General features: G+C 41.0%; 1 protein-coding gene across 1 annotated transcript; it reads right to left on the bottom strand.

The window, feature by feature from the left end:
- Positions 1-18,233: 18,233 nt before the first annotated feature.
- Positions 18,234-19,628, bottom strand: LOC133053675 (F-box/WD repeat-containing protein 2-like). The gene has a single exon (XM_061138195.1). It carries the CDS (start codon positions 19,596-19,598, stop codon positions 18,234-18,236), a length of 1,365 nt encoding a protein of 454 aa, XP_060994178.1. The 5' UTR covers positions 19,599-19,628.
- Positions 19,629-20,415: the final 787 nt, after the last annotated feature.

Here is a 20,415-nt window from a genome sequence, read left to right as displayed (position 1 = left end):
CTGAGCGTTTCATGCTCCTCATATTTTTGACACCTGTTGAAGCTCTTCATATTTCTCACAACTTTTCAGGTTCTTCACGTTTTTCAACACCGCTTCATGCTCATCCTATTTTTCAGACTGTTTCATGCACCTCTTATTATTGACACCTTTTGACGCTCTTCATATTTTTCACACTTTTTCAGGCTCTTCATGTATTTGAGCACAGCTTCATTCTGCTCCTATTTTTCAGACCGTTTTATGCTCCTCATATTTTTGACACCTTTTGACGCTCTTCATATTTTTCACACCTTTTCAGGCTCTACATGTTTCTGAACACCATTTCATGCTGCTCCTATTTTTCAGACTGTTTCATGCTCCTCCTATTTTTGACACCTTTTGAAGCTCTTCATGTTTTTCACAACTTTTCAGGCTCTTCATTTTTTTCAACACCATTTTATGCTGCTCTTATTTTCCAGCCCGTTAGATGCTCTTCTCATTTTTGACACCTTTTGAAATTCTTCATATATTTCACACCTTTTGAAGCTCTTCATATTTTTCACAGGTTTTCAGGCACTTCATGTTTTTGATCACCGTTTCATGCTCCTCCTATTTTTCATACCGTTTCATGCTCCTCATATATTTGACAACTTTTGAAGCTCTTCATATTTTTCACATCTTTTCAGGCTCTTCATGTTTTTCAACACCGCTTCATGCTCCTCCTATTTTTCAGAGAGTTTCATGCTCCTCATATTTTTGACACCTTTTGAATCTCTTCATATTTTTCACACCTTTTCAGCTCTTCATGTTTTGAACACCGTTTAGCTCCTCCTATTTTTCAGACCGTTTCATTCTCCTATATTTTTGACACCTTTTGAAGCTCTTCATATATTCACACCTTTACAGGATATTCACCTTTTTCAACACCGCTTCATGCTCCTCCTATTTTTCAGCCCGTTTCATGCTCCTCATAGTTTTGACACCTTTTGAAGCTCTTCATATATTCACACCTTTACAGGCTATTCACCTTGTTCAACACCACTTCATGCTCCTCCTATTTTTCAGAGAGTTTCATGCTCGTCATGTATTTCACACCTTTTGAAGCTTCTCATATTATTCACACCTTTTGAAGCTCTTCATATATTTCACACCTTTCCAGGCTATTCAGGTTTTCAATACCACTTCATGCTACTCCTATTTTTCAAACCGTATCATGCTCCTCCTATTTTTGACACCTTGAGAAGCTTTTCATATTCTTCACACCTTTCAGGTTCTTCATGTTTTTCAAGACCACATCATGCTGCTCGTATTTTTCAGACCGTTTCATGCTCCTCATATTTTTGACACATTTTGAAACTCTTCATATATATCACTCCTTTTCAGGCTCTTCATTTTTTGAACACCACTTCATGCTCCTCCTATTTTTCAGACCGTTTCATGCTCGTCAAATTTTTTGACACCTTTTGAAGCTTTTCAGATTTTTCACACCTTTTCAGGCTCTTCATGTTTTTCAACACCACTTCAAGCTCCTCCAGGTTTGCAGACCGTTTCATGCTCCTCATATTTTTCACACCTTTTGAAGCTCTTCATATTTTTCACACCTTTTCAGGCTTTTCATGTTTTTGAACACCGCTTCATGTTCCTCCTATTTTTCAGACCGTTTCATGCTCCTCATATTTTTGACACCTTTTGAAGCTCTTCATATTTTTCACAACTTTTCAGGCTCTTCATGTTTTTGAACACCGTTTCATGCTCCTCCTATTTTTCAGACCTTTTCTTGCTGCTCATATTTTTGACACCTTTTGAAGCTCTTCATATTTTTCACACCTTTTCAGACTCTTCATGTTTTTCAACACCGCTTCATGCTCCTGCTATTTTTCAGACCTTTTCATGCTCCTCATATTTTTCACACCTTTTGAAGTTCTTCAAATTTTTCACATTTTTGAATCTCTTCATATTTTTCACACGTTTTCAGACTCTTCATGTTTTTCACCACCGCTTCATGCTCCTCCTATTTTTCAGACCGTTTCATGCTCCTCGTATTATTGACACCTTTTGAAGCTCTTCATATTTTCACGTTTTTGAAGCTCTTCATATTTTTCACACCTTTTCAGGCACTTCATGTTTTTGAACACCTTTCATGCTCCTCCTATTTTTCAGACATTTTCATGCTCCTCATATTTTTGACACCTTTTGCAGCTCTTCATATTTTTCACACCTTTTGAAGCTCTTCATATATTTCACACCTTTTCAGGCTCTTCATTTTTTCAACACCACTTTATGCTCCTCCTATTTTTCAGACCTTTTCTTGCTCATCTAAATTTTGACACCTTTTGAAGCTCTTCATATATTTCACACCTTTTGAAGCTCTTCATATATTTCAAACCTTTTCAGGCTCCTCATGTTTTTGAACACAGCTTCATGCTCCTCCAATTTTTCAGACCTTTTCACGCTCCTCATATTTTTAACACATTTTGAAGCTCTTCATATATTTCACACCTTTTCACGCTCCTCATGTTTTTGAACACCGCTTCATGACCCTCCTATTTTTCAGACCTTTTCATGCTGCTCATGTATTTCACTCTTCTTGACGCTCTGCATATTTTTCACACCTTTTCAGGCTCTTCATGTTTTTGAACACCGATTCATGCTCCTCCTATTTTTCAGACCTTTTCATGCTGCTCATGTATTTCACACCTCTTGACGCTCTGCATATTTTTCACACCTTTTCAGGCTCTTCATGTTTTTGAACACCGATTCATGCTCCTCCTATTTTTCCGACCGTTTCATGTTCCTCATAATTTTGACACCTTTTGAAGCTCTTCATATTTTTCACACCTTTTCAGGCTCTTCATGTTTTTAAACACCGCTTCATGACCCTCCTATTTTTCAGACCGTTTCATTCTCCTCATTTTTTTGAAACCTTTTGAAGCTCTTCATATTTTTTACACCTTGTCAGTCTCTTCATGTTTTTCAACACAGCTTCATTCTCCTTCTATTTTTCAGACCGTTTCATGCTTCTCATGTATTTCACACCTTTTGACGCTCTCATATTTTCCACACGTTTTCAGGCTCTTCATGTTTTTGAACACCGTTTCATGCTCCTCCTATTTTTCAGACCGTTTCATGCTCATTTAATTTTTGAGAGCTTTTGAAGCTCTTCATATTTTTCACATCTTTTGAAACTCTTCATATTTTTCTCACCTTTTCAGGCTCTTCATGTTTTTGAACCCCGTCATGCTCCTCCTATTTTTCAGACCGTCTCATGCTCCTCATATTTTTGACACCTTTTGAAGCTCTTCATATTTTTCACACCTTTTAAGGCTCTTCATGTTTTTCAACACCTCTTCATGCTCCTCTTCTTTTTCAGACCGTTTCATGCTCCTCATATTTTTCACACCTTTTGAAGCTCTTCATATTTTTCACACCATTTCTGGCCCTTCATGTTTTGAACACCGTTTCATGCTCCTCCTATTTTTCTGACCATTTCATGCTCCTCATATTTTTGACACCTTTTGAAGCTCCTCATATTTTTCACATCTTTAGAAGCTCTTCATATATTTCACACTTTTTCAGGCCCTTTATGTTTGTCAACACCACTTCATGCTCCTCCTATTTTTCAGACCGTTTCATGTTCATCTCATTTTTGACAGCTTTTGAAGCTCATCATATTTTTGACACCTTTTGAAGCTCTTCATATATTTCACACCTTCTCAAGCTCTTCATGTTTTCCACACCGCTTCATGCTCCTCCTATTTTTCAGACCGTCTCATGCTCCTCATGTATTTCACACCTTTTCAAGCTCTTCATATTTACACACCTTTTGAGGCTCTTCATGAATTTCAATACCACTTCATGCTCCTCCTATTGTTGAGACCTTTTCATGTTCCTCATATATTTGACACCTTTTGAAGCTCTTCATATTTTTTACCTCTTTTCAGGCTCTTCATGGTTTTGAACACGGCTTCATGCTCCTCCTATTTTTGAGACCGTTTCATGCTCCTCATATTTTTCACACCTATGGAAGCTCTTCATATTTTTCACACCTTTTAAGGCTCCTCATGTTTCTGAACACCGTTTCATGCTCCTCCTATTTTTCAGACCGTTTCATGCTCCTCATATTTTTGACACCTTTGAATCTCTTCATATATTTCACACCTTTTGAAACTCTTCTTATTTTTCAGACGTTTTCAGTCTCTAAATGTTTTTCAACACCGCTTCATGTTCCTCCTATTTTTCAGACCGTTTCATGCTCCTCATATTTTTGACACATTTTGAGGCTCTTCATATATTTCACACCTTTTCAGGCCCTTCATGTTTTTAAACACCGTTTTATGTTCCTCCTATTTTTCAGACCGTTTCAGGCTCCTCATATTTTTGACACCTTTTGAAGCTCCTCATATTTTTCAATACCTTTTCAAGCTCTTCATGTTTCTCACCACCGCTTCATGCTCCTCCTACTTTTCAGACCGTTTCATGCTCCTCTAATTTCTGACACCTTTTGAAGCTCTTCATATATTTCACACCTTTTCAGGCTCTTCATGTTTTTCAACACCACTTCATGCTCCTCCTATTTTTCGAACCGTTTCATGCTCATCTCATTTTAGACACCTTCTGAAGCTCTTCATATTTTTCACACCTTTTGAAGCTCTTCATATTTTTCACACCTTTTCAGTCTCTTCATGTTTTTCGACACAGCTTCATGCTCCTTCTATTTTTCAAACCGTTTCATGCTTCTCATGTATTTCACACCTTTTGAAGCTCATCATATTTTTCACACCTTTTCAGGCTCTTCATTTTTTGAACACCGTTCATGCTCCTCCTATTTTTCAGAGCATCTCATGCTCCTTTTATTTTTGACACATTTTGAATCTCTTCATATTTTTCACACCCTTTAAGTCTCTTCATGTTTTTCAACACCGCTTCATGCTCCTCCTATTTTTCAGACAGTTTCATGCTCCTCATATTTTTGACACGTTTTGAGGCTCTTCATATATTTCACACCTAGTCAGGCCCTTCATATTTTGAACACCGTTTCATGCTCCTCCTATTTTTCAGACTCTTTCATGTTCCTCATATTTTTGACACGTTTTGAAGCTCTTCATATTTTTCACACATTTTCAGGCTCTTCATATTTTTCAACACAGCTTGATGCTCCTTCTATTTTTCAGACCGTTTCATGCTCTTCATATATTTCACACCTTTTGAAGCTCTTCGTAATTTTCACACCTATTCAGGCTCTTAATCTTTTGAACAACGTTTCATGCTCCTCCTTTTTTTCAGACCGTTTCATGCTCCTCATATATTTGACACCTTTTGAAGCTCTTCATATTTTTCACACCTTTTGATGCTCTTCATATTTTTCACACCTTTTCAGGCTTTTCATGTTTTTCACAACCGCTTCATGATCCTCATATTTTTCAGACCGTTTCATGCTCCTCATATTTTTGACACCTTTTGAAGCTCTTCATGTATTTCACAACTTTTCAGGCTCTTCATGTTTTTCAACGCCACTTCATGCTCCTCCAATTTTCAGACCGTTTCATGCTCCTCATATTTTTGACACCTTTTGAATCTCTTCATATATTTCACACGTTTTCAGGCCCTTCATGTTTTTGAACACCTTTTTATGTTCCTCCTATTTTTCAGACCTTTTCATGCTCCTCATAATTTGACACCTTTTGAAGCTCCTCATATTTTTCACACATTTTCAGTCTCTTCATTTTTTTGAACACCGCTTCATGCTCCTCCTATTTTTCAGACCGCTTCATGCTCATCTCATTTTTGACACCTTTTGAAGCTCTTCATATTTTTCACACCTTTTCAGGCTTTTCATGTTTTTGAACACAGCTTCATGCTCCTCCTATTTTTCAGACCGTTTCATGTTCGTCATAATTTTGACACCTTTTGAAGCTCTTCATATTTTTCACACCTTTTCAGGCTCTTCATGTTTTTACATACCCTTCATAATCCTCCTATTTTTCAGACCGTTTCATTCTCCTCATTTTTTTGAAACCTTTTGAAGCTCTTCATATTTTTTACACCTTTTCATTCTCTTCATGTTTTTCAACACAGCTTCATGCTCCTCCTATTTTTCAGACCGTTTCATGCTCATTTAATTTTTGAGAGCTTTTAAAGCACTTCATATTTTTCACATCTTTTGAAACTCTTCATATTTTTCAACCCTTTTCAGTCTCTTCATGTTTTTCAACACCGCTTCATGCTGCTCCAATTTCTCAGACCGTTTCATGCTCACCTCTTTTTTGACAGCTTTTGAAGCTTTTCATATTTTTCACACCTTTTGAAGCGCTTCATTTTTTGCACACCTTTTAAGCCTCTTCATGTTTTTGAACATTGCTTCATGCTCCTCCTATTTTTCAGACCGTTTCATGCTCTCTCATTTCTGACACCTTTTGAAGCTCTTCATATATTTCACACCTTTTCAGGCTCTTCATGTTTTTCAACACCGCTTCATGCTCATCCTATTTTTCAGACCGTTTCATGCTCCTCTCATTTCTGACACCTTTTGAAGCTCTTCATATTTTTCACACCGATTCAAGCTCTTCATATTTTTCAAACGTTTTCAGGCTCTTCATGTTTTTGAACACTGCTTCTTGCTCCTCTTATTTTTCAGACCGTTTCATACTCCTCATATTTTTTACACCTTTTGAAGCTCTTCATAATTTTCACCCCTTTTCAGGCTCTTCATGTTTTTCAACACCGCTTCATGCTCCTCCTATTTTTCAGACCGTTGCATGCTTCTCATAATTTTGACACATTTTGAAGCTCTTCATATACTTCACACCTTTTCAGGCTCTTCATATTTTTCAACACCGTTTTAAGCTCGTCCCATTTTCTAGACCGTTGCATGCTTCTCATAATTTTGACACATTTTGAAGCTCTTCATATACTTCACACCTTTTCAGGCTCTTCATATTTTTCAACACCGTTTTAAGCTCGTCCCATTTTCTAGACCGTTGCATGCTTCTCATAATTTTGACACATTTTGAAGCTCTTCATATACTTCACACCTTTTCAGGCTCTTCATGTTTTTACACACCGCTTCATGCTCCTGCTTTTTTTCAGACCGTTTCATGCTCCTCTTATTTTTGACAACTTTTGAAGCTCCTCATATATTTCACACCTTTTGAAGCTCTTCATATATTTAACACTTTTTTAGGCTCTTCACGTTTTTCAACTCCACTTCATGCTCCTCCTATTATTCAGACCGTTTCATGCTCCTCATAATTTTGACACCTTTTGAAGCTCTTCATATTTTTCACACCTTTTCAGGCTCTTCATGTTTTTCAACACCGATTCATGCTCCTCCTATTTTTCAGACCTTTTCATGCTGCTCATGTATTTCACACCTCTTGACGCTCTGCATATTTTTCACACCTTTTCAGGCTCTTCATGTTTTTGAACACCGATTCATGCTCCTCCTATTTTTCCGACCGTTTCATGTTCCTCATAATTTTGACACCTTTTGAAGCTCTTCATATTTTTCACACCTTTTCAGGCTCTTCATGTTTTTAAACACCGCTTCATGACCCTCCTATTTTTCAGACCGTTTCATTCTCGTCATTTGTTTGAAACCTTTTGAAGCTCTTCATATTTTTTACACCTTGTCAGTCTCTTCATGTTTTTCAACACAGCTTCATTCTCCTTCTATTTTCAGACCGTTTCATGCTTCTCATGTATTTCACACCTTTTGACGCTCTCATATTTTCCACACGTTTTCAGGCTCTTCATGTTTTTGAACACCGTTTCATGCTCCTCCTATTTTTCAGACCGTTTCATGCTCATTTAATTTTTGAGAGCTTTTGAAGCTCTTCATATTTTTCACATCTTTTGAAACTCTTCATATTTTTCTCACCTTTTCAGGCTCTTCATGTTTTTGAACCCCGTCATGCTCCTCCTATTTTTCAGACCGTCTCATGCTCCTCATATTTTTGACACCTTTTGAAGCTCTTCATATTTTTCACACCTTTTAAGGCTCTTCATGTTTTTCAACACCTCTTCATGCTCCTCTTCTTTTTCAGACCGTTTCATGCTCCTCATATTTTTCACACCTTTTGAAGCTCTTCATATTTTTCACACCATTTCTGGCCCTTCATGTTTTGAACACCGTTTCATGCTCCTCCTATTTTTCTGACCATTTCATGCTCCTCATATTTTTGACACCTTTTGAAGCTCCTCATATTTTTCACATCTTTAGAAGCTCTTCATATATTTCACACTTTTTCAGGCCCTTTATGTTTGTCAACACCACTTCATGCTCCTCCTATTTTTCAGACCGTTTCATGTTCATCTCATTTTTGACAGCTTTTGAAGCTCATCATATTTTTCACACCTTTTGAAGCTCTTCATATATTTCACACCTTCTCAAGCTCTTCATGTTTTCCACACCGCTTCATGCTCCTCCTATTTTTCAGACCGTCTCATGCTCCTCATGTATTTCACACCTTTTCAAGCTCTTCATATTTACACACCTTTTGAGGCTCTTCATGAATTTCAATACCACTTCATGCTCCTCCTATTGTTGAGACCGTTTCATGTTCCTCATATATTTGACACCTTTTGAAGCTCTTCATATTTTTTACCTCTTTTCAGGCTCTTCATGATTTTGAACACGGCTTCATGCTCCTCCTATTTTTGAGACCGTTTCATGCTCCTCATATTTTTCACACCTATGGAAGCTCTTCATATTTTTCACACCTTTTAAGGCTCCTCATGTTTCTGAACACCGTTTCATGCTCCTCCTATTTTTCAGACCGTTTCATGCTCCTCATATTTTTGACACCTTTGAATCTCTTCATATTTTTCACACCTTTTGATGCTCTTCATATTTTTCACACCTTTTAAGGCTCCTCATGTTTCTGAACACCGTTTCATGCTCCTCCTATTTTTCAGACCGTTTCATGCTCCTCATATATTTGACACCTTTTGAAGCTCTTCATATTTTTCACACCTTTTGATGCTCTTCATATTTTTCACACCTTTTCAGGCTTTTCATGTTTTTCACAACCGCTTCATGATCCTCATATTTTTCAGACCGTTTCATGCTCCTCCTATTTTTGACACCTTTTGAAGCTCTTCATGTATTTCACAACTTTTCAGGCTCTTCATGTTTTTCAACACCGCTTCATGCTCCTCCAATTTTCAGACCGTTTCATGCTCCTCATATTTTTGACACCTTTTGAATCTCTTCATATATTTCACACGTTTTCAGGCCCTTCATGTTTTTGAACACCGTTTTATGTTCCTCCTATTTTTCAGACCTTTTCATGCTCCTCATAATTTGACACCTTTTGAAGCTCCTCATATTTTTCACACATTTTCAGTCTCTTCATTTTTTTGAACACCGCTTCATGCTCCTCCTATTTTTCAGACCGTTTCAGGCTCCTCATATTTTTGACACCTTTTGAAGCTCTTCATATTTTTCACACCTTTTCAGGCTCTTCATGTTTTTGAACACCGTTTCATGCTCCTCCTATTTTTCAGACCGTTTCATGCTCCTCATATTTTTCACACCTGTTGAAGCTCCTCGTATTTTTCACACCTTTTGAAGCTCTTCATATATTTCACACTTTTTCAGGCGTTTCATGTTTTTCACAACCGCTACATGCTCCTCCTATTTTTCACCCGTTTCATGCTCCTCATATTTTTGACACCTTTTGAAGCTCTTCATGTATTTCACAACTTTTCAGGCTCTTCATGTTTTTCAACACCGCTTCATGCTCCTCCAATTTTCAGACCGTTTCATGCTCCTTATATTTTTGACAACTTTTGAATCTCTTCATATTTTTCACACTTTTTCACGCTCATCATGTTTTTCAACACCGCTTCATGCTCCTCCTATTTTTCAGACCGTTTCATGGTCCCCATATTTTTGACACCTTTTGAAGCTCTTCATATTTTTCAACCCTTTTCAGTCTCTTCATATTTTTCAACACCGCCTGATGTTCCTCCAATTTTTCAGACCGTTTCATGCTCCTCATATTTTTCACAGGTTTTGAAGCTCTTCATATATTTCACACCTTTTCAGGCTCTTCATGTTTTTCAACACCGCTTCATGCTCCACCAATTTTTCAGACCGTTTCATGCTCCTCATATTTTTCACACATTTTGAAGCTCTTCATATATTTCACAGCTTTTCACGCTCTTCATGTTTTTAAGCACTGCTTCATGCTCCTCCTATTTTTCAGACCGTTTCATACTCCTCATATTTTTGACACCTTTGGAAGCTCTTCATATTTTTCACACCTTTTCATGCTCTTCATCTTTTTCAACACCGCTTCTTGCTCTTCCTATTTTTCAGACAGTTTCATGCTCCTGATATTTTTGACACTTTTTGAAGCTCCACATATTTTTCACACCTTTTGAAGCTCTTCATATATTTCACACTTTTTCAGGCCCTTCATGTTTTTCAACACCACTTCATGCTCCTCCTATTTTTCAAACCATTTCATGCTCATCTCATTTTTGACAGCTTTTGAAGCTTTTCATATTTTTCACACGTTTTGAAGCTCTTCATTTTTTTCACACCTTTTCAGGCTCTTCATGTTTTTCAACACCGCTTCATGCTCCTCTTATTTTTCAGACCGTTTCATGCTCCTCATATTTTTGACACCTTTTGAAGCTCTTCATATATTTCACACATTTTCAGGCTCTTCATGTTTTTCAACACCGTTTTATTCTCGTCCTATTTTCCAGACCGTTGCATGCTCCTCATAATTTTGACACCTTTTGAAGCTCTTCATATTTTTCTCACCTTTTTATGCTCTTCATGTTTTTGAACATCGCTTCATGCTCCTCCTATTTTTCAGACCGTTTCATGCTCCTCATATTTTGACTCCTTTTGAAGCTCTTCATATGTTTCACACCTTTTCATGCTCTTCATGTTTTTCAACACCACTTCATCGTCATCCTATTTTTCAGACCGTTTCATGCTCCTCATATTTTTGACACATTTTGAAGCCCTTCATATATTTCCCACCTTTTCAGGCTCTTCATGTTTTTCAACACCGCTTCATGCTCCTCCTATTTCTCAGACCGTTTCATGCTCCTCATATTTTTGACACCTTTTGAAGCTCTTCATATTTTTCACACCTTTTCATGCTCTTCATGTTTTCAACACCATTTCAGGCTACTCCTATTTTTGACACCTTTTGAAGCTCTTCATATTTTTCACACCTTTTCATGCTCTTCATGTTTTCAACACCATTTCAGGCTACTCCTATTTTTGACACCTTTTGAAGCTCTTCATATTTTTCACACCTTTTCATGCTCTTCATGTTTTTCAACACCACTTCATGCTCCTCCTATTTTTCAGACCGTTTCATGCTCATCTCATATTTGACAGCTTTTGAAGCTCATCATATTTTTCACACCTTTTGAAGCTCTTCATATTTTTCACAACTTTTCAGGCTCTTCATGTTTTTCAACGCCACTTCATGCTCCTCCTATTTTTCAGACCGCTTCATGCTCATCTCATTTTTGACACCTTTTGAAGCTCTTCATATTTTTCACACCTTTTCAGGCTTTTCATGTTTTTGAACACAGCTTCATGCTCCTCCTATTTTTCAGACCTTTCATGTTCGTCATAATTTTGACACCTTTTGAAGCTCTTCATATTTTTCACACCTTTTCAGGCTCTTCATGTTTTTCAAAGCCACTTCATGCTCCTCCTATTTTTCAGACCGCTTCATGCTCATCTCATTTTTGACACCTTTTGAAGCTCTTCATATTTTTCACACCTTTTCAGGCTTTTCATGTTTTTGAACACAGCTTCATGCTCCTCCTATTTTTCAGACCGTTTCATGTTCGTCATAATTTTGACACCTTTTGAAGCTCTTCATATTTTTCACACCTTTTCAGGCTCTTCATGTTTTTACATACCCTTCATAATCCTCCTATTTTTCAGACCGTTTCATTCTCCTCATTTTTTTGAAACCTTTTGAAGCTCTTCATATTTTTTACACCTTTTCATTCTCTTCATGTTTTTCAACACAGCTTCATGCTCCTCCTATTTTTCAGACCGTTTCATGCTCATTTAATTTTTGAGAGCTTTTAAAGCACTTCATATTTTTCACATCTTTTGAAACTCTTCATATTTTTCAACCCTTTTCAGTCTCTTCATGTTTTTCAACACCGCTTCATGCTGCTCCAATTTCTCAGACCGTTTCATGCTCACCTCTTTTTTGACAGCTTTTGAAGCTTTTCATATTTTTCACACCTTTTGAAGCGCTTCATTTTTTGCACACCTTTTAAGCCTCTTCATGTTTTTGAACATTGCTTCATGCTCCTCCTATTTTTCAGACCGTTTCATGCTCTCTCATTTCTGACACCTTTTGAAGCTCTTCATATATTTCACACCTTTTCAGGCTCTTCATGTTTTTCAGCACCGCTTCATGCTCATCCTATTTTTCAGACCGTTTCATGCTCCTCTCATTTCTGACACCTTTTGAAGCTCTTCATATTTTTCACACCGATTCAAGCTCTTCATATTTTTCAAACGTTTTCAGGCTCTTCATGTTTTTGAACACTGCTTCTTGCTCCTCTTATTTTTCAGACCGTTTCATACTCCTCATATTTTTTACACCTTTTGAAGCTCTTCATAATTTTCACCCCTTTTCAGGCTCTTCATGTTTTTCAACACCGCTTCATGCTCCTCCTATTTTTCAGACCGTTGCATGCTTCTCATAATTTTGACACATTTTGAAGCTCTTCATATACTTCACACCTTTTCAGGCTCTTCATATTTTTCAACACCGTTTTAAGCTCGTCCCATTTTCTAGACCGTTGCATGCTTCTCATAATTTTGACACATTTTGAAGCTCTTCATATACTTCACACCTTTTCAGGCTCTTCATATTTTTCAACACCGTTTTAAGCTCGTCCCATTTTCTAGACCGTTGCATGCTTCTCATAATTTTGACACATTTTGAAGCTCTTCATATACTTCACACCTTTTCAGGCTCTTCATGTTTTTGAACACCGTTTCATGCTGCTCCTATTTTTCAGACCGTTTCATGCTCCTCATATATTTGACACCTTTTGAAGCTCTACATATTTTACACAACTTGTCAGGCTCTTCAAGTTTTTGAACACTGCTTGATGCTCCTCCTATTTTTCAGACCGTTTAATTTTCCTCATATTTTTCACACCTTTTGAAGCTCTTCATATTTTTCACAGCTTTTCAGGCTCTTCACGATTTTCAACACCGCTTCATGCTCCTCCTATTTTTCAGACCGTTTAATGCTCCTCATGTATTTCACACCTTTTGAAGCTCTGCATATTTTTCACACCTTTTCAGGCTCTTCATGTTTTTCAACACCGCTTCTTGATCCTCCTATTTTTCAGACCGTTTCATGCTCCTCATGTATTTCACACCTTTTGAAGCTGTTCATATTTTTCACACCTTTTAAGCTTTTCATATTTTTCACACCTTTCCAGGCTCTTCATGTTTTTGAACACCGCTTCATGCTCCTCCTATTCTTCAGACTGTTTCATGCTCCTCATATTTTTCACACCTTTTGAAGATCATTATATATTTCACACCTTTTCAGGCACTTCATGTTCTTCAACACCACTTCATGCTCCTCCTATTTTTCAGACCGCTTCATGCTCATCTCATTTTTTACACCTTTTGAAGCTGTTCATATTTTTCTTTTTTTTTTTTTTTAAATATGCAAAAACACATTTTTATTTGAGTACATTCATGAAGAGTTGAAGTTAGCTGGGTCTCTTAAGCTGCAACCATTAAGTATGTTCACACTAGTCAAGACTGTAACACAAGTTTTAAGCAACTGGGGGAGACTGGATACACACGGAAACGACTTGATAGCAAAACACCTTTTTGCACCGAGCACGGTCACTCAGCCTCATCAGGCTGAAGGGAGTGGTACAAAGGTAACTGGTAATCCATCTGGTGACTTATCCTGAAAGAAATCCCATTTCCTAGAGCAAGCGCAGGGAGCTGCAGATCAGGACACAGAGGTGGCCGGCAGGCACTTGTGTCGGGAGTGCTAACCTGGCCCCTCTGTCAGACACTGTCTAGGGACTGCAGAATTCTCAAGAGGGTCTTGGTCCCCTCAAACCTTGGCAAGCACCAGCATAAGCAGGTAGGAAGGCTGTGTCGGGGACGGACCTGGGGCCTCTCCCCTACGCTGACAACCCCGTGGCGCTGAAGGAAAGCGGAGAGTGCGCCCTGGCGCAGGCTGCCTCCCAGGGCAGCAGTCTGACTACACGCTTCCCTACAGGCAACGGCAAGCGGTTCGGATGCCAGGGCCCGGCAGAGGCCCAGACGAGGAGGCATGGAGAGCCAGATGTGAGACGGTGGAGAGACCCATCTCTAGGCACCCCAGAAGTCGGGGCAACCACCACGGCTTCAGGGGTTGGCTGGGTTTGGCCAAAGTAACGCATCAAGCTGGGCTCCTCTCCTTAGCCGCTTCTGTTCAGCTGAAACGCCTCACCTGACAGCAACGATTTCTGCATGACTAACATAATACTGTTTGCAAAAGTACTTCTTTTCTCCCTAAGATGTTTTACAAATGCAGAGCACTCAACATTCTCCCGAGAGCAAACACTAGCATGATCACATGACCCTCACTCATGTTTTCCTGAGCACTCCCAATGGCCAGAACAGAGTAACTTTGAACTAGGAAAAAGGAAGTGCACACCTTAAAACCGAATAGCAACATTCCCTTTCCTCCACTTAAAAGCTATTCAAACATGTGTACTTCCTGTGGGATTTGTTCAAATTCAAGCCCCTCCCCTGGAGGAAGTCTTTCTTCCTACTTCTCTGATAGGTCTAAGATGTCAGGTGAAACCCAGCTGTTGACATCACTTATTATATTCTTCAAATAATGGGGTTTGCTGTGGGGGGGGAACCAGCTTCCTTTGGAATGGGAACCAAGTCTGCTGAAACCTCACACCCCCTCAGCTCTCTCGGACCCCATCCTCTCCCCAGAGCCCCAAGTTCTTATGAGTCCCTCCAGAGACCTGAGCTGACAGCCACCCCACCTTCTACCACACCAGGGTTACTGGAGAAATCCAATGCTCGGGAAGAAAGATGGAGTCTATCTGTTCATGACCTAAGAATTTTTCAGAAATGAGAATACTCACAAAAGAAGCAGCAAAGGCAAATCCCTAGCCTCTGAGCTACGGAAGCAGAAGTCAGTGTCCGGGAAAGAGCGCCCCCAACTCTGTGAAAGGAGCCTGAGTTACCCCTATCCACTGTGCTCAACTCCCCACCTCGCTTTATTCTTTTCCAAAGGATGGGTCGGTTTTCCATTTTTATAGAAGTTGTTGTTGTTTAGTCACTAAGTCGTGTCCAACTCTTTGCCACACCATGGACTGCATGCAGCACGCCAGGCTCCTCCTCTGTCCTCCACTATCTCCCAGAGTTTGCTCAAATTCATGTCCACTGAGTCAGTGATGCTATCAAACTATCTCTTCAGCCCCCTTCTCCTTTTGCCTTCAATCTTTCTCAACATCAGGGTCTTCTCTTAATGAGTTGCCTCTTTGCATCAGGTGGCCAAAGAATTGGAGCCTCAGCTTCAGCATCAGTCCTTTCAGTGAATATTCAGGGTTGATTTCCTTTAGGATTGATTGATCTCCTGGCTGTCCAAGGGACTTCAAGAGTCTTCTCCATCACCACAATTCAAAAGCATCAGTTCTTTGGTGCTCAGCCTTATTTATGGTCCAACTCTCACATCTGTACATGACTACTGGAAAAACCGTGGCTCTGACTCTATGGACCGCAACACTATACGAAGAGGGATGAAGGCAGGGCTCTGAGCACCGAGGTCAGAATCAGCTGCGCCACCTCGGTGGTAACCTTGGTACTCGCCACTGAAAACCGAAAGGAGACGGGGCCTGCCATACAAGCTTTAGGTCTGTCATTTCAAAGTTTCCCCACAGATGACTACATAATCGCGTGGTCTTTAAAGCAACTGGATGTATGTCAGAAGGTGAGGTGGGACTACGGATGATCATTAGACCTGTGATCTCAGTTTCATGTTCCAGGTGGATGAAAATGAGAAAAGTCATTTCCCCTCACCGTGGCCCAAAGCCTCCTGGGTTTCCTGAGAAGTAGATTCCAGCTTTGAACCTAGTCCCATTTCTTAAAAGGACCAAGCAGCACTCACCCACAGAAATCAATGTGAGATGGATTTGGGGTATGAAGATCTTGTTCTTTCACCTGATTTCCTCAGAGTCTCGGCATGGATATTACCTAAATCCATCCTTGGGAGCAACCGTCAGTTCTCATAAACCCTGACTTTGCAGCATTTGGAGGTCTGTTGTCAGGCTCTAGGGTGATAGGATTTGGGAGTGTGGTGTTCCCCCTGTACTTTGAATCATTCTCAGCTCTACCAGCAACCCTTTTCCTACCTGAAAAATGGGTTAATATCAAAGTTAACAAGAAGAAAGAATCCCTCATATTCCCAGGCAGGGCCTCCCACTCAGGCTCCAGCTCTTAAATTCATCTTCTAACTATTAATACTTTCCTGGAGGTCAGTGACTGAAACGCCCCCTCCTCACTCCTCTGTCACACAACTGGGAACTCTTAAATTCTTCCCAACACTCGTTCCCTAGACTGTCTCCCTAATGTTTGTGACAATTACATTAAAACACCGCCACTGTCGAATCACAGCCTCGCCTACTCTGCAGGAATGAGAAGGTGGGGAATGTGAACTGGCAGCCTGCAGACTCGCTTCGTTTATTATCCCACTGCATTTCACATGATCTCCAAGTCATTGTCCACATTTTTAAAATTAGGGAATTATAAACACAATTCTGGAGGCCTAGCTCCACCTGACACATCAGAAGGCCTGTGCAACGCTGGGCTTCCTCCCGCGTGGCAGGCAGGGCTCTGAAACCGCCCGTCAGAGGAGCGTCCCCTGGTACAGCTCCATCCTGCCCGGAGGGCGGCGCTCACCTATGCTCTCTGCATGGCTCCCCGGGCCTGTGAGTTTGCAAACCCCAATCTAGCGCAAGTCCTTCACTTTCAACAGAAAGTTAGCCTGCCTGAGGCAACCCATCAAGAGAGAGACAGCGGAGGACGGAGCGTCAGGGTCAGGGACCTCTCCCTCTGAACTGGCACACCCTGCCTCTCCAGAGAACCCCAACTCCTCTCAGCACTTCTTCCACCAACTGCATACAGTTTTTAAAGCAGACTATGTTAACATTTTCCACATTCCCTTTTATCCATTCTTTTTTTTTGCATGTTTGATTTCCTTATAGATGACAACTTTGTATCAGTGGTTTCATTTATAGATGATCTCCAAGATCATCATGCCAAGAAACAACGAATTAGCAATTGGACAAAACTGAAGCATCAACTTTTGCACAGCTCGGCAGACACAGGACCAGAAAGAATCCCAGAAATCAAATGACAGCCTAACAACTAGCTATACAGACACAGAAAACGGGGCCAGAGAACTGCACTCCTGGGCTGCGGGGCTCCTAGGGAACAGAGCCAGGCTTCAGTCTGCCAGCTTGGCGCCTTCCACTGAACCGTGTCCCCTCTACGCAGTCATGGAGGTGGCAGGTGACCCAGCCAGCTTGTTCCACAGAAACAAAGACTACAGAACTTCGTGCATCTCAGACACGGCCGACCTTGGCTCTGACAAGAATGAGGGCTTAAAACGTGTCACAAACCATCAATCTATAGAACTGGATTTGCACTGAAGACACATTTTCTTTAGAACTGGTATTTGGTGGAGAGCATGAATGTCACAGAACTTGGTGGTCTTTATAACACGGGTCGTTATAAAAGCTAAGCCCCATGTGAGAAAAGTTGCTGTAACAACATCATAGCACCTTTGCTTCAATTTCAAAAGAGAAAAAGGCAATGGTAAAAAGCTTTAATAATAGACTGTGTTTTTATAGGCAACCAATTAGCAGATTAATGAGCCATTTAAATTTCTTTACTTAAAACCAATATTCAAGAAAGATGAACCCCAGATGCAGCCTCTCACACGGACCCACATAACTAAGGACAAATAAATGATGAACCCCAGACGAAGCCTCTCACACTGACCACAAACTAGGAACACATGAAGCCAACGGTGCGCCCCGTCAGCGTGCTGCGGTGTGTGTCCACAAGACGAGCCCCCCGCCCCGAGCCCCGGCCCCGGCAAACAGATAGTGATTGTGCGCTGCGCGATGATGCCGTGAGGTGAGAACTTTGGTTCATGCAGGTGGCTGCCAGGGGCCGTGCGCCAGGGCCGCAGCCCCGGCGCCCCACGTCAGCCGTGCTGCTTCCACAGCACCAGGTGGATGCTGTGGTCAGGCATGCTGGTGGCAAAGACCAGGCCCGTGTCGTTGTGCCCGTCCAGTCCGTTCAGCCAGGACGCTTCACCCGCCAGGAAGCTGGAGCCCCTCTTGGACTTCCTATACTCGGGGAGAGGCCAGCGGCTAATCAGGCTCTCTGTCCACAAGTCCAGGATATACAGGTAGCGGTTGTCAAACAGCAGGGCAAAGATGTCTCCAAAGCCAAGCAAGGCCAGGTTTGCTATCTCCGGAGTCTTGATGACCCTGAGAATATCATAACTGGCGAAGTCCCACTGGTAGAGGCCCAGTGCCGAACTACAGACAATGTATTTGCCATCAAAATGAAGTCTTGGCTGCAGGCAGATACTTCTATCCTCAGAGACAGACAACGTCTTTAAGCACTTACAGTTAATTTCTCTCCCAATTGGCCAAATCTTGATCTCATATTTGTCTGCACTTAAGAGGATGTAGTCTCCAGGGCTGTGCAAGAGAGACTTGACTTTGCACTTCTGCAAGACCACCTTGGTGACCCATTCTGTGTGCCCGGTGAGAGTGTTCAGGCATGTCCCAGCAGATAAAGCCCATACTTTCACGGTGAAGTCTGCAGAGCCACTCACCAAGACGTCCAGTTCGTCGTTGTAGTCAACACTAAACACCGCCCCCGTGTGCCCCCGGAAGTGCTGGGTCCTGGCTCCGGAGCTCCATTCCCAGCAGGCCACGGTGTTGTCAAAGGAGCCTGTCACAAGCTTCTGCTCATCAAACTTCACCGCAGCACAAGTGTGCGTCTGGATGCCATAAACACACTGCCCTGTGCTCACATCCCACAGTTTTGCAGACAAGTCATCTGACCCTGTACACAGAAGTCCATCTTTGTAGTAAAGTGCATACACTCTGGCACTGTGTCCAATTAAAGATGAGGTCTCAAAGGCTTCATGGTCCTCCAGTTGCTTCATTCTCAAAATAGCCTTCAAATAAACCTTCTTCCAGTGCAAAGCGTCCTGAACAGAATCATCTATCTGCCAGCCCAAATTTTTACAGGCGGTCTGCCACACCTCTGTACAGGCACTTATCACCTTATTCCACTGTTTAGAGACGAGGCAGCACATGAGTAAAGTCTGAGGGTCGAGCCATTTTAACAAATAAAAACTGAGCTCCAGGGGAAGGAGTGTGAGGAAGTCCCGATTGAGCAGAGTCTCCAGGTTATTGGAGAGGTGTCTGAGCTGGACTGCCCCACTCAGACTAATCAGGTGATCCAGAGTTTCATTTTTCTGCAAGTCCGTCAGAGAAAGAAATGTAACAGAAATGTTATCAAGCCATGTCTCAAAGTCCTTTCTCTCCATAAGGTTATGGAAAAATTTACCTGAGCGAGCGCCCCAGGGCACGGGACCTCGCGCCAGGCTCACACCAACTAGGCGCGCTCGGGCCGCCAGAGCCTCCCAGCGGCCAGGTCCGCTCGGCAGCCATGGCGCCTGGACCGGCGGCCGCCGCTCTGGGTCCGCAGCCTCTCAGGGGAGCGGCTTCCGGTGCTCTGAAGCTGTTCATATTTTTCACACCTTTTGAAGCTCTTCATATTTTTCACACCTTTTCAGGCTCTTCATGTTTTTCAACACCGCTTCATGCTCCTGCTATTTTGCAGTCCGTTTCATGCTCCTCATATATTTGACACATTTTGAAGCTGTTCATATATTTCACACATTTTCAGGCTCTTCATGTTTTTCAACACCACTTCATGCTCCTCCGATTTTCAGTCTGTTTCATGCACATCTCATTTTTTACATCTTTTGAAGCTCTTCTTATTTTTCACACCTTTTGAAGCTCTACATATTTTTCACACATTTTCAGGCTCTTCATGTTTTTCAACACCGTTTCATGCTCCTCCTATTTTTCCGTCCATTTCATGCTCCTCATATTTTTGACACCTTTTGAAGCTCTTCATATTTTTCACAGCTTTTGAAGCTCTTCATATTTTCACACCTTTTCAGGCTCTTCATGATTTTCAACACAGCTTCATGCACCTCCTATTTTTCAGACCGTTTCATGCTCATCTAATTTTTGACAACTTTTGAAGCTCTTCATATTTTTCATACCTTTTGAAGCTCTTCATATTTTTCACATTTTTGAAGCTCTTCTTATTTTTCTCACGGTTTCAGGCTCTTC

This window comes from Dama dama, unplaced genomic scaffold, assembly GCF_033118175.1.
Source record: "Dama dama isolate Ldn47 unplaced genomic scaffold, ASM3311817v1 ptg000057l, whole genome shotgun sequence".
In the NCBI taxonomy this organism is placed as follows: domain Eukaryota; kingdom Metazoa; phylum Chordata; class Mammalia; order Artiodactyla; family Cervidae; genus Dama; species Dama dama.
This window is presented reverse-complemented; position numbering and strand designations above follow the sequence as displayed.

What these genes read in the sequence shown, in the direction of transcription:
- LOC133053675 (XM_061138195.1), bottom strand. Translation starts at nt 19,598, where the DNA reads ATGGAGAGAAAGGACTTTGAGACATGGCTTGATAACATTTCTGTTACA.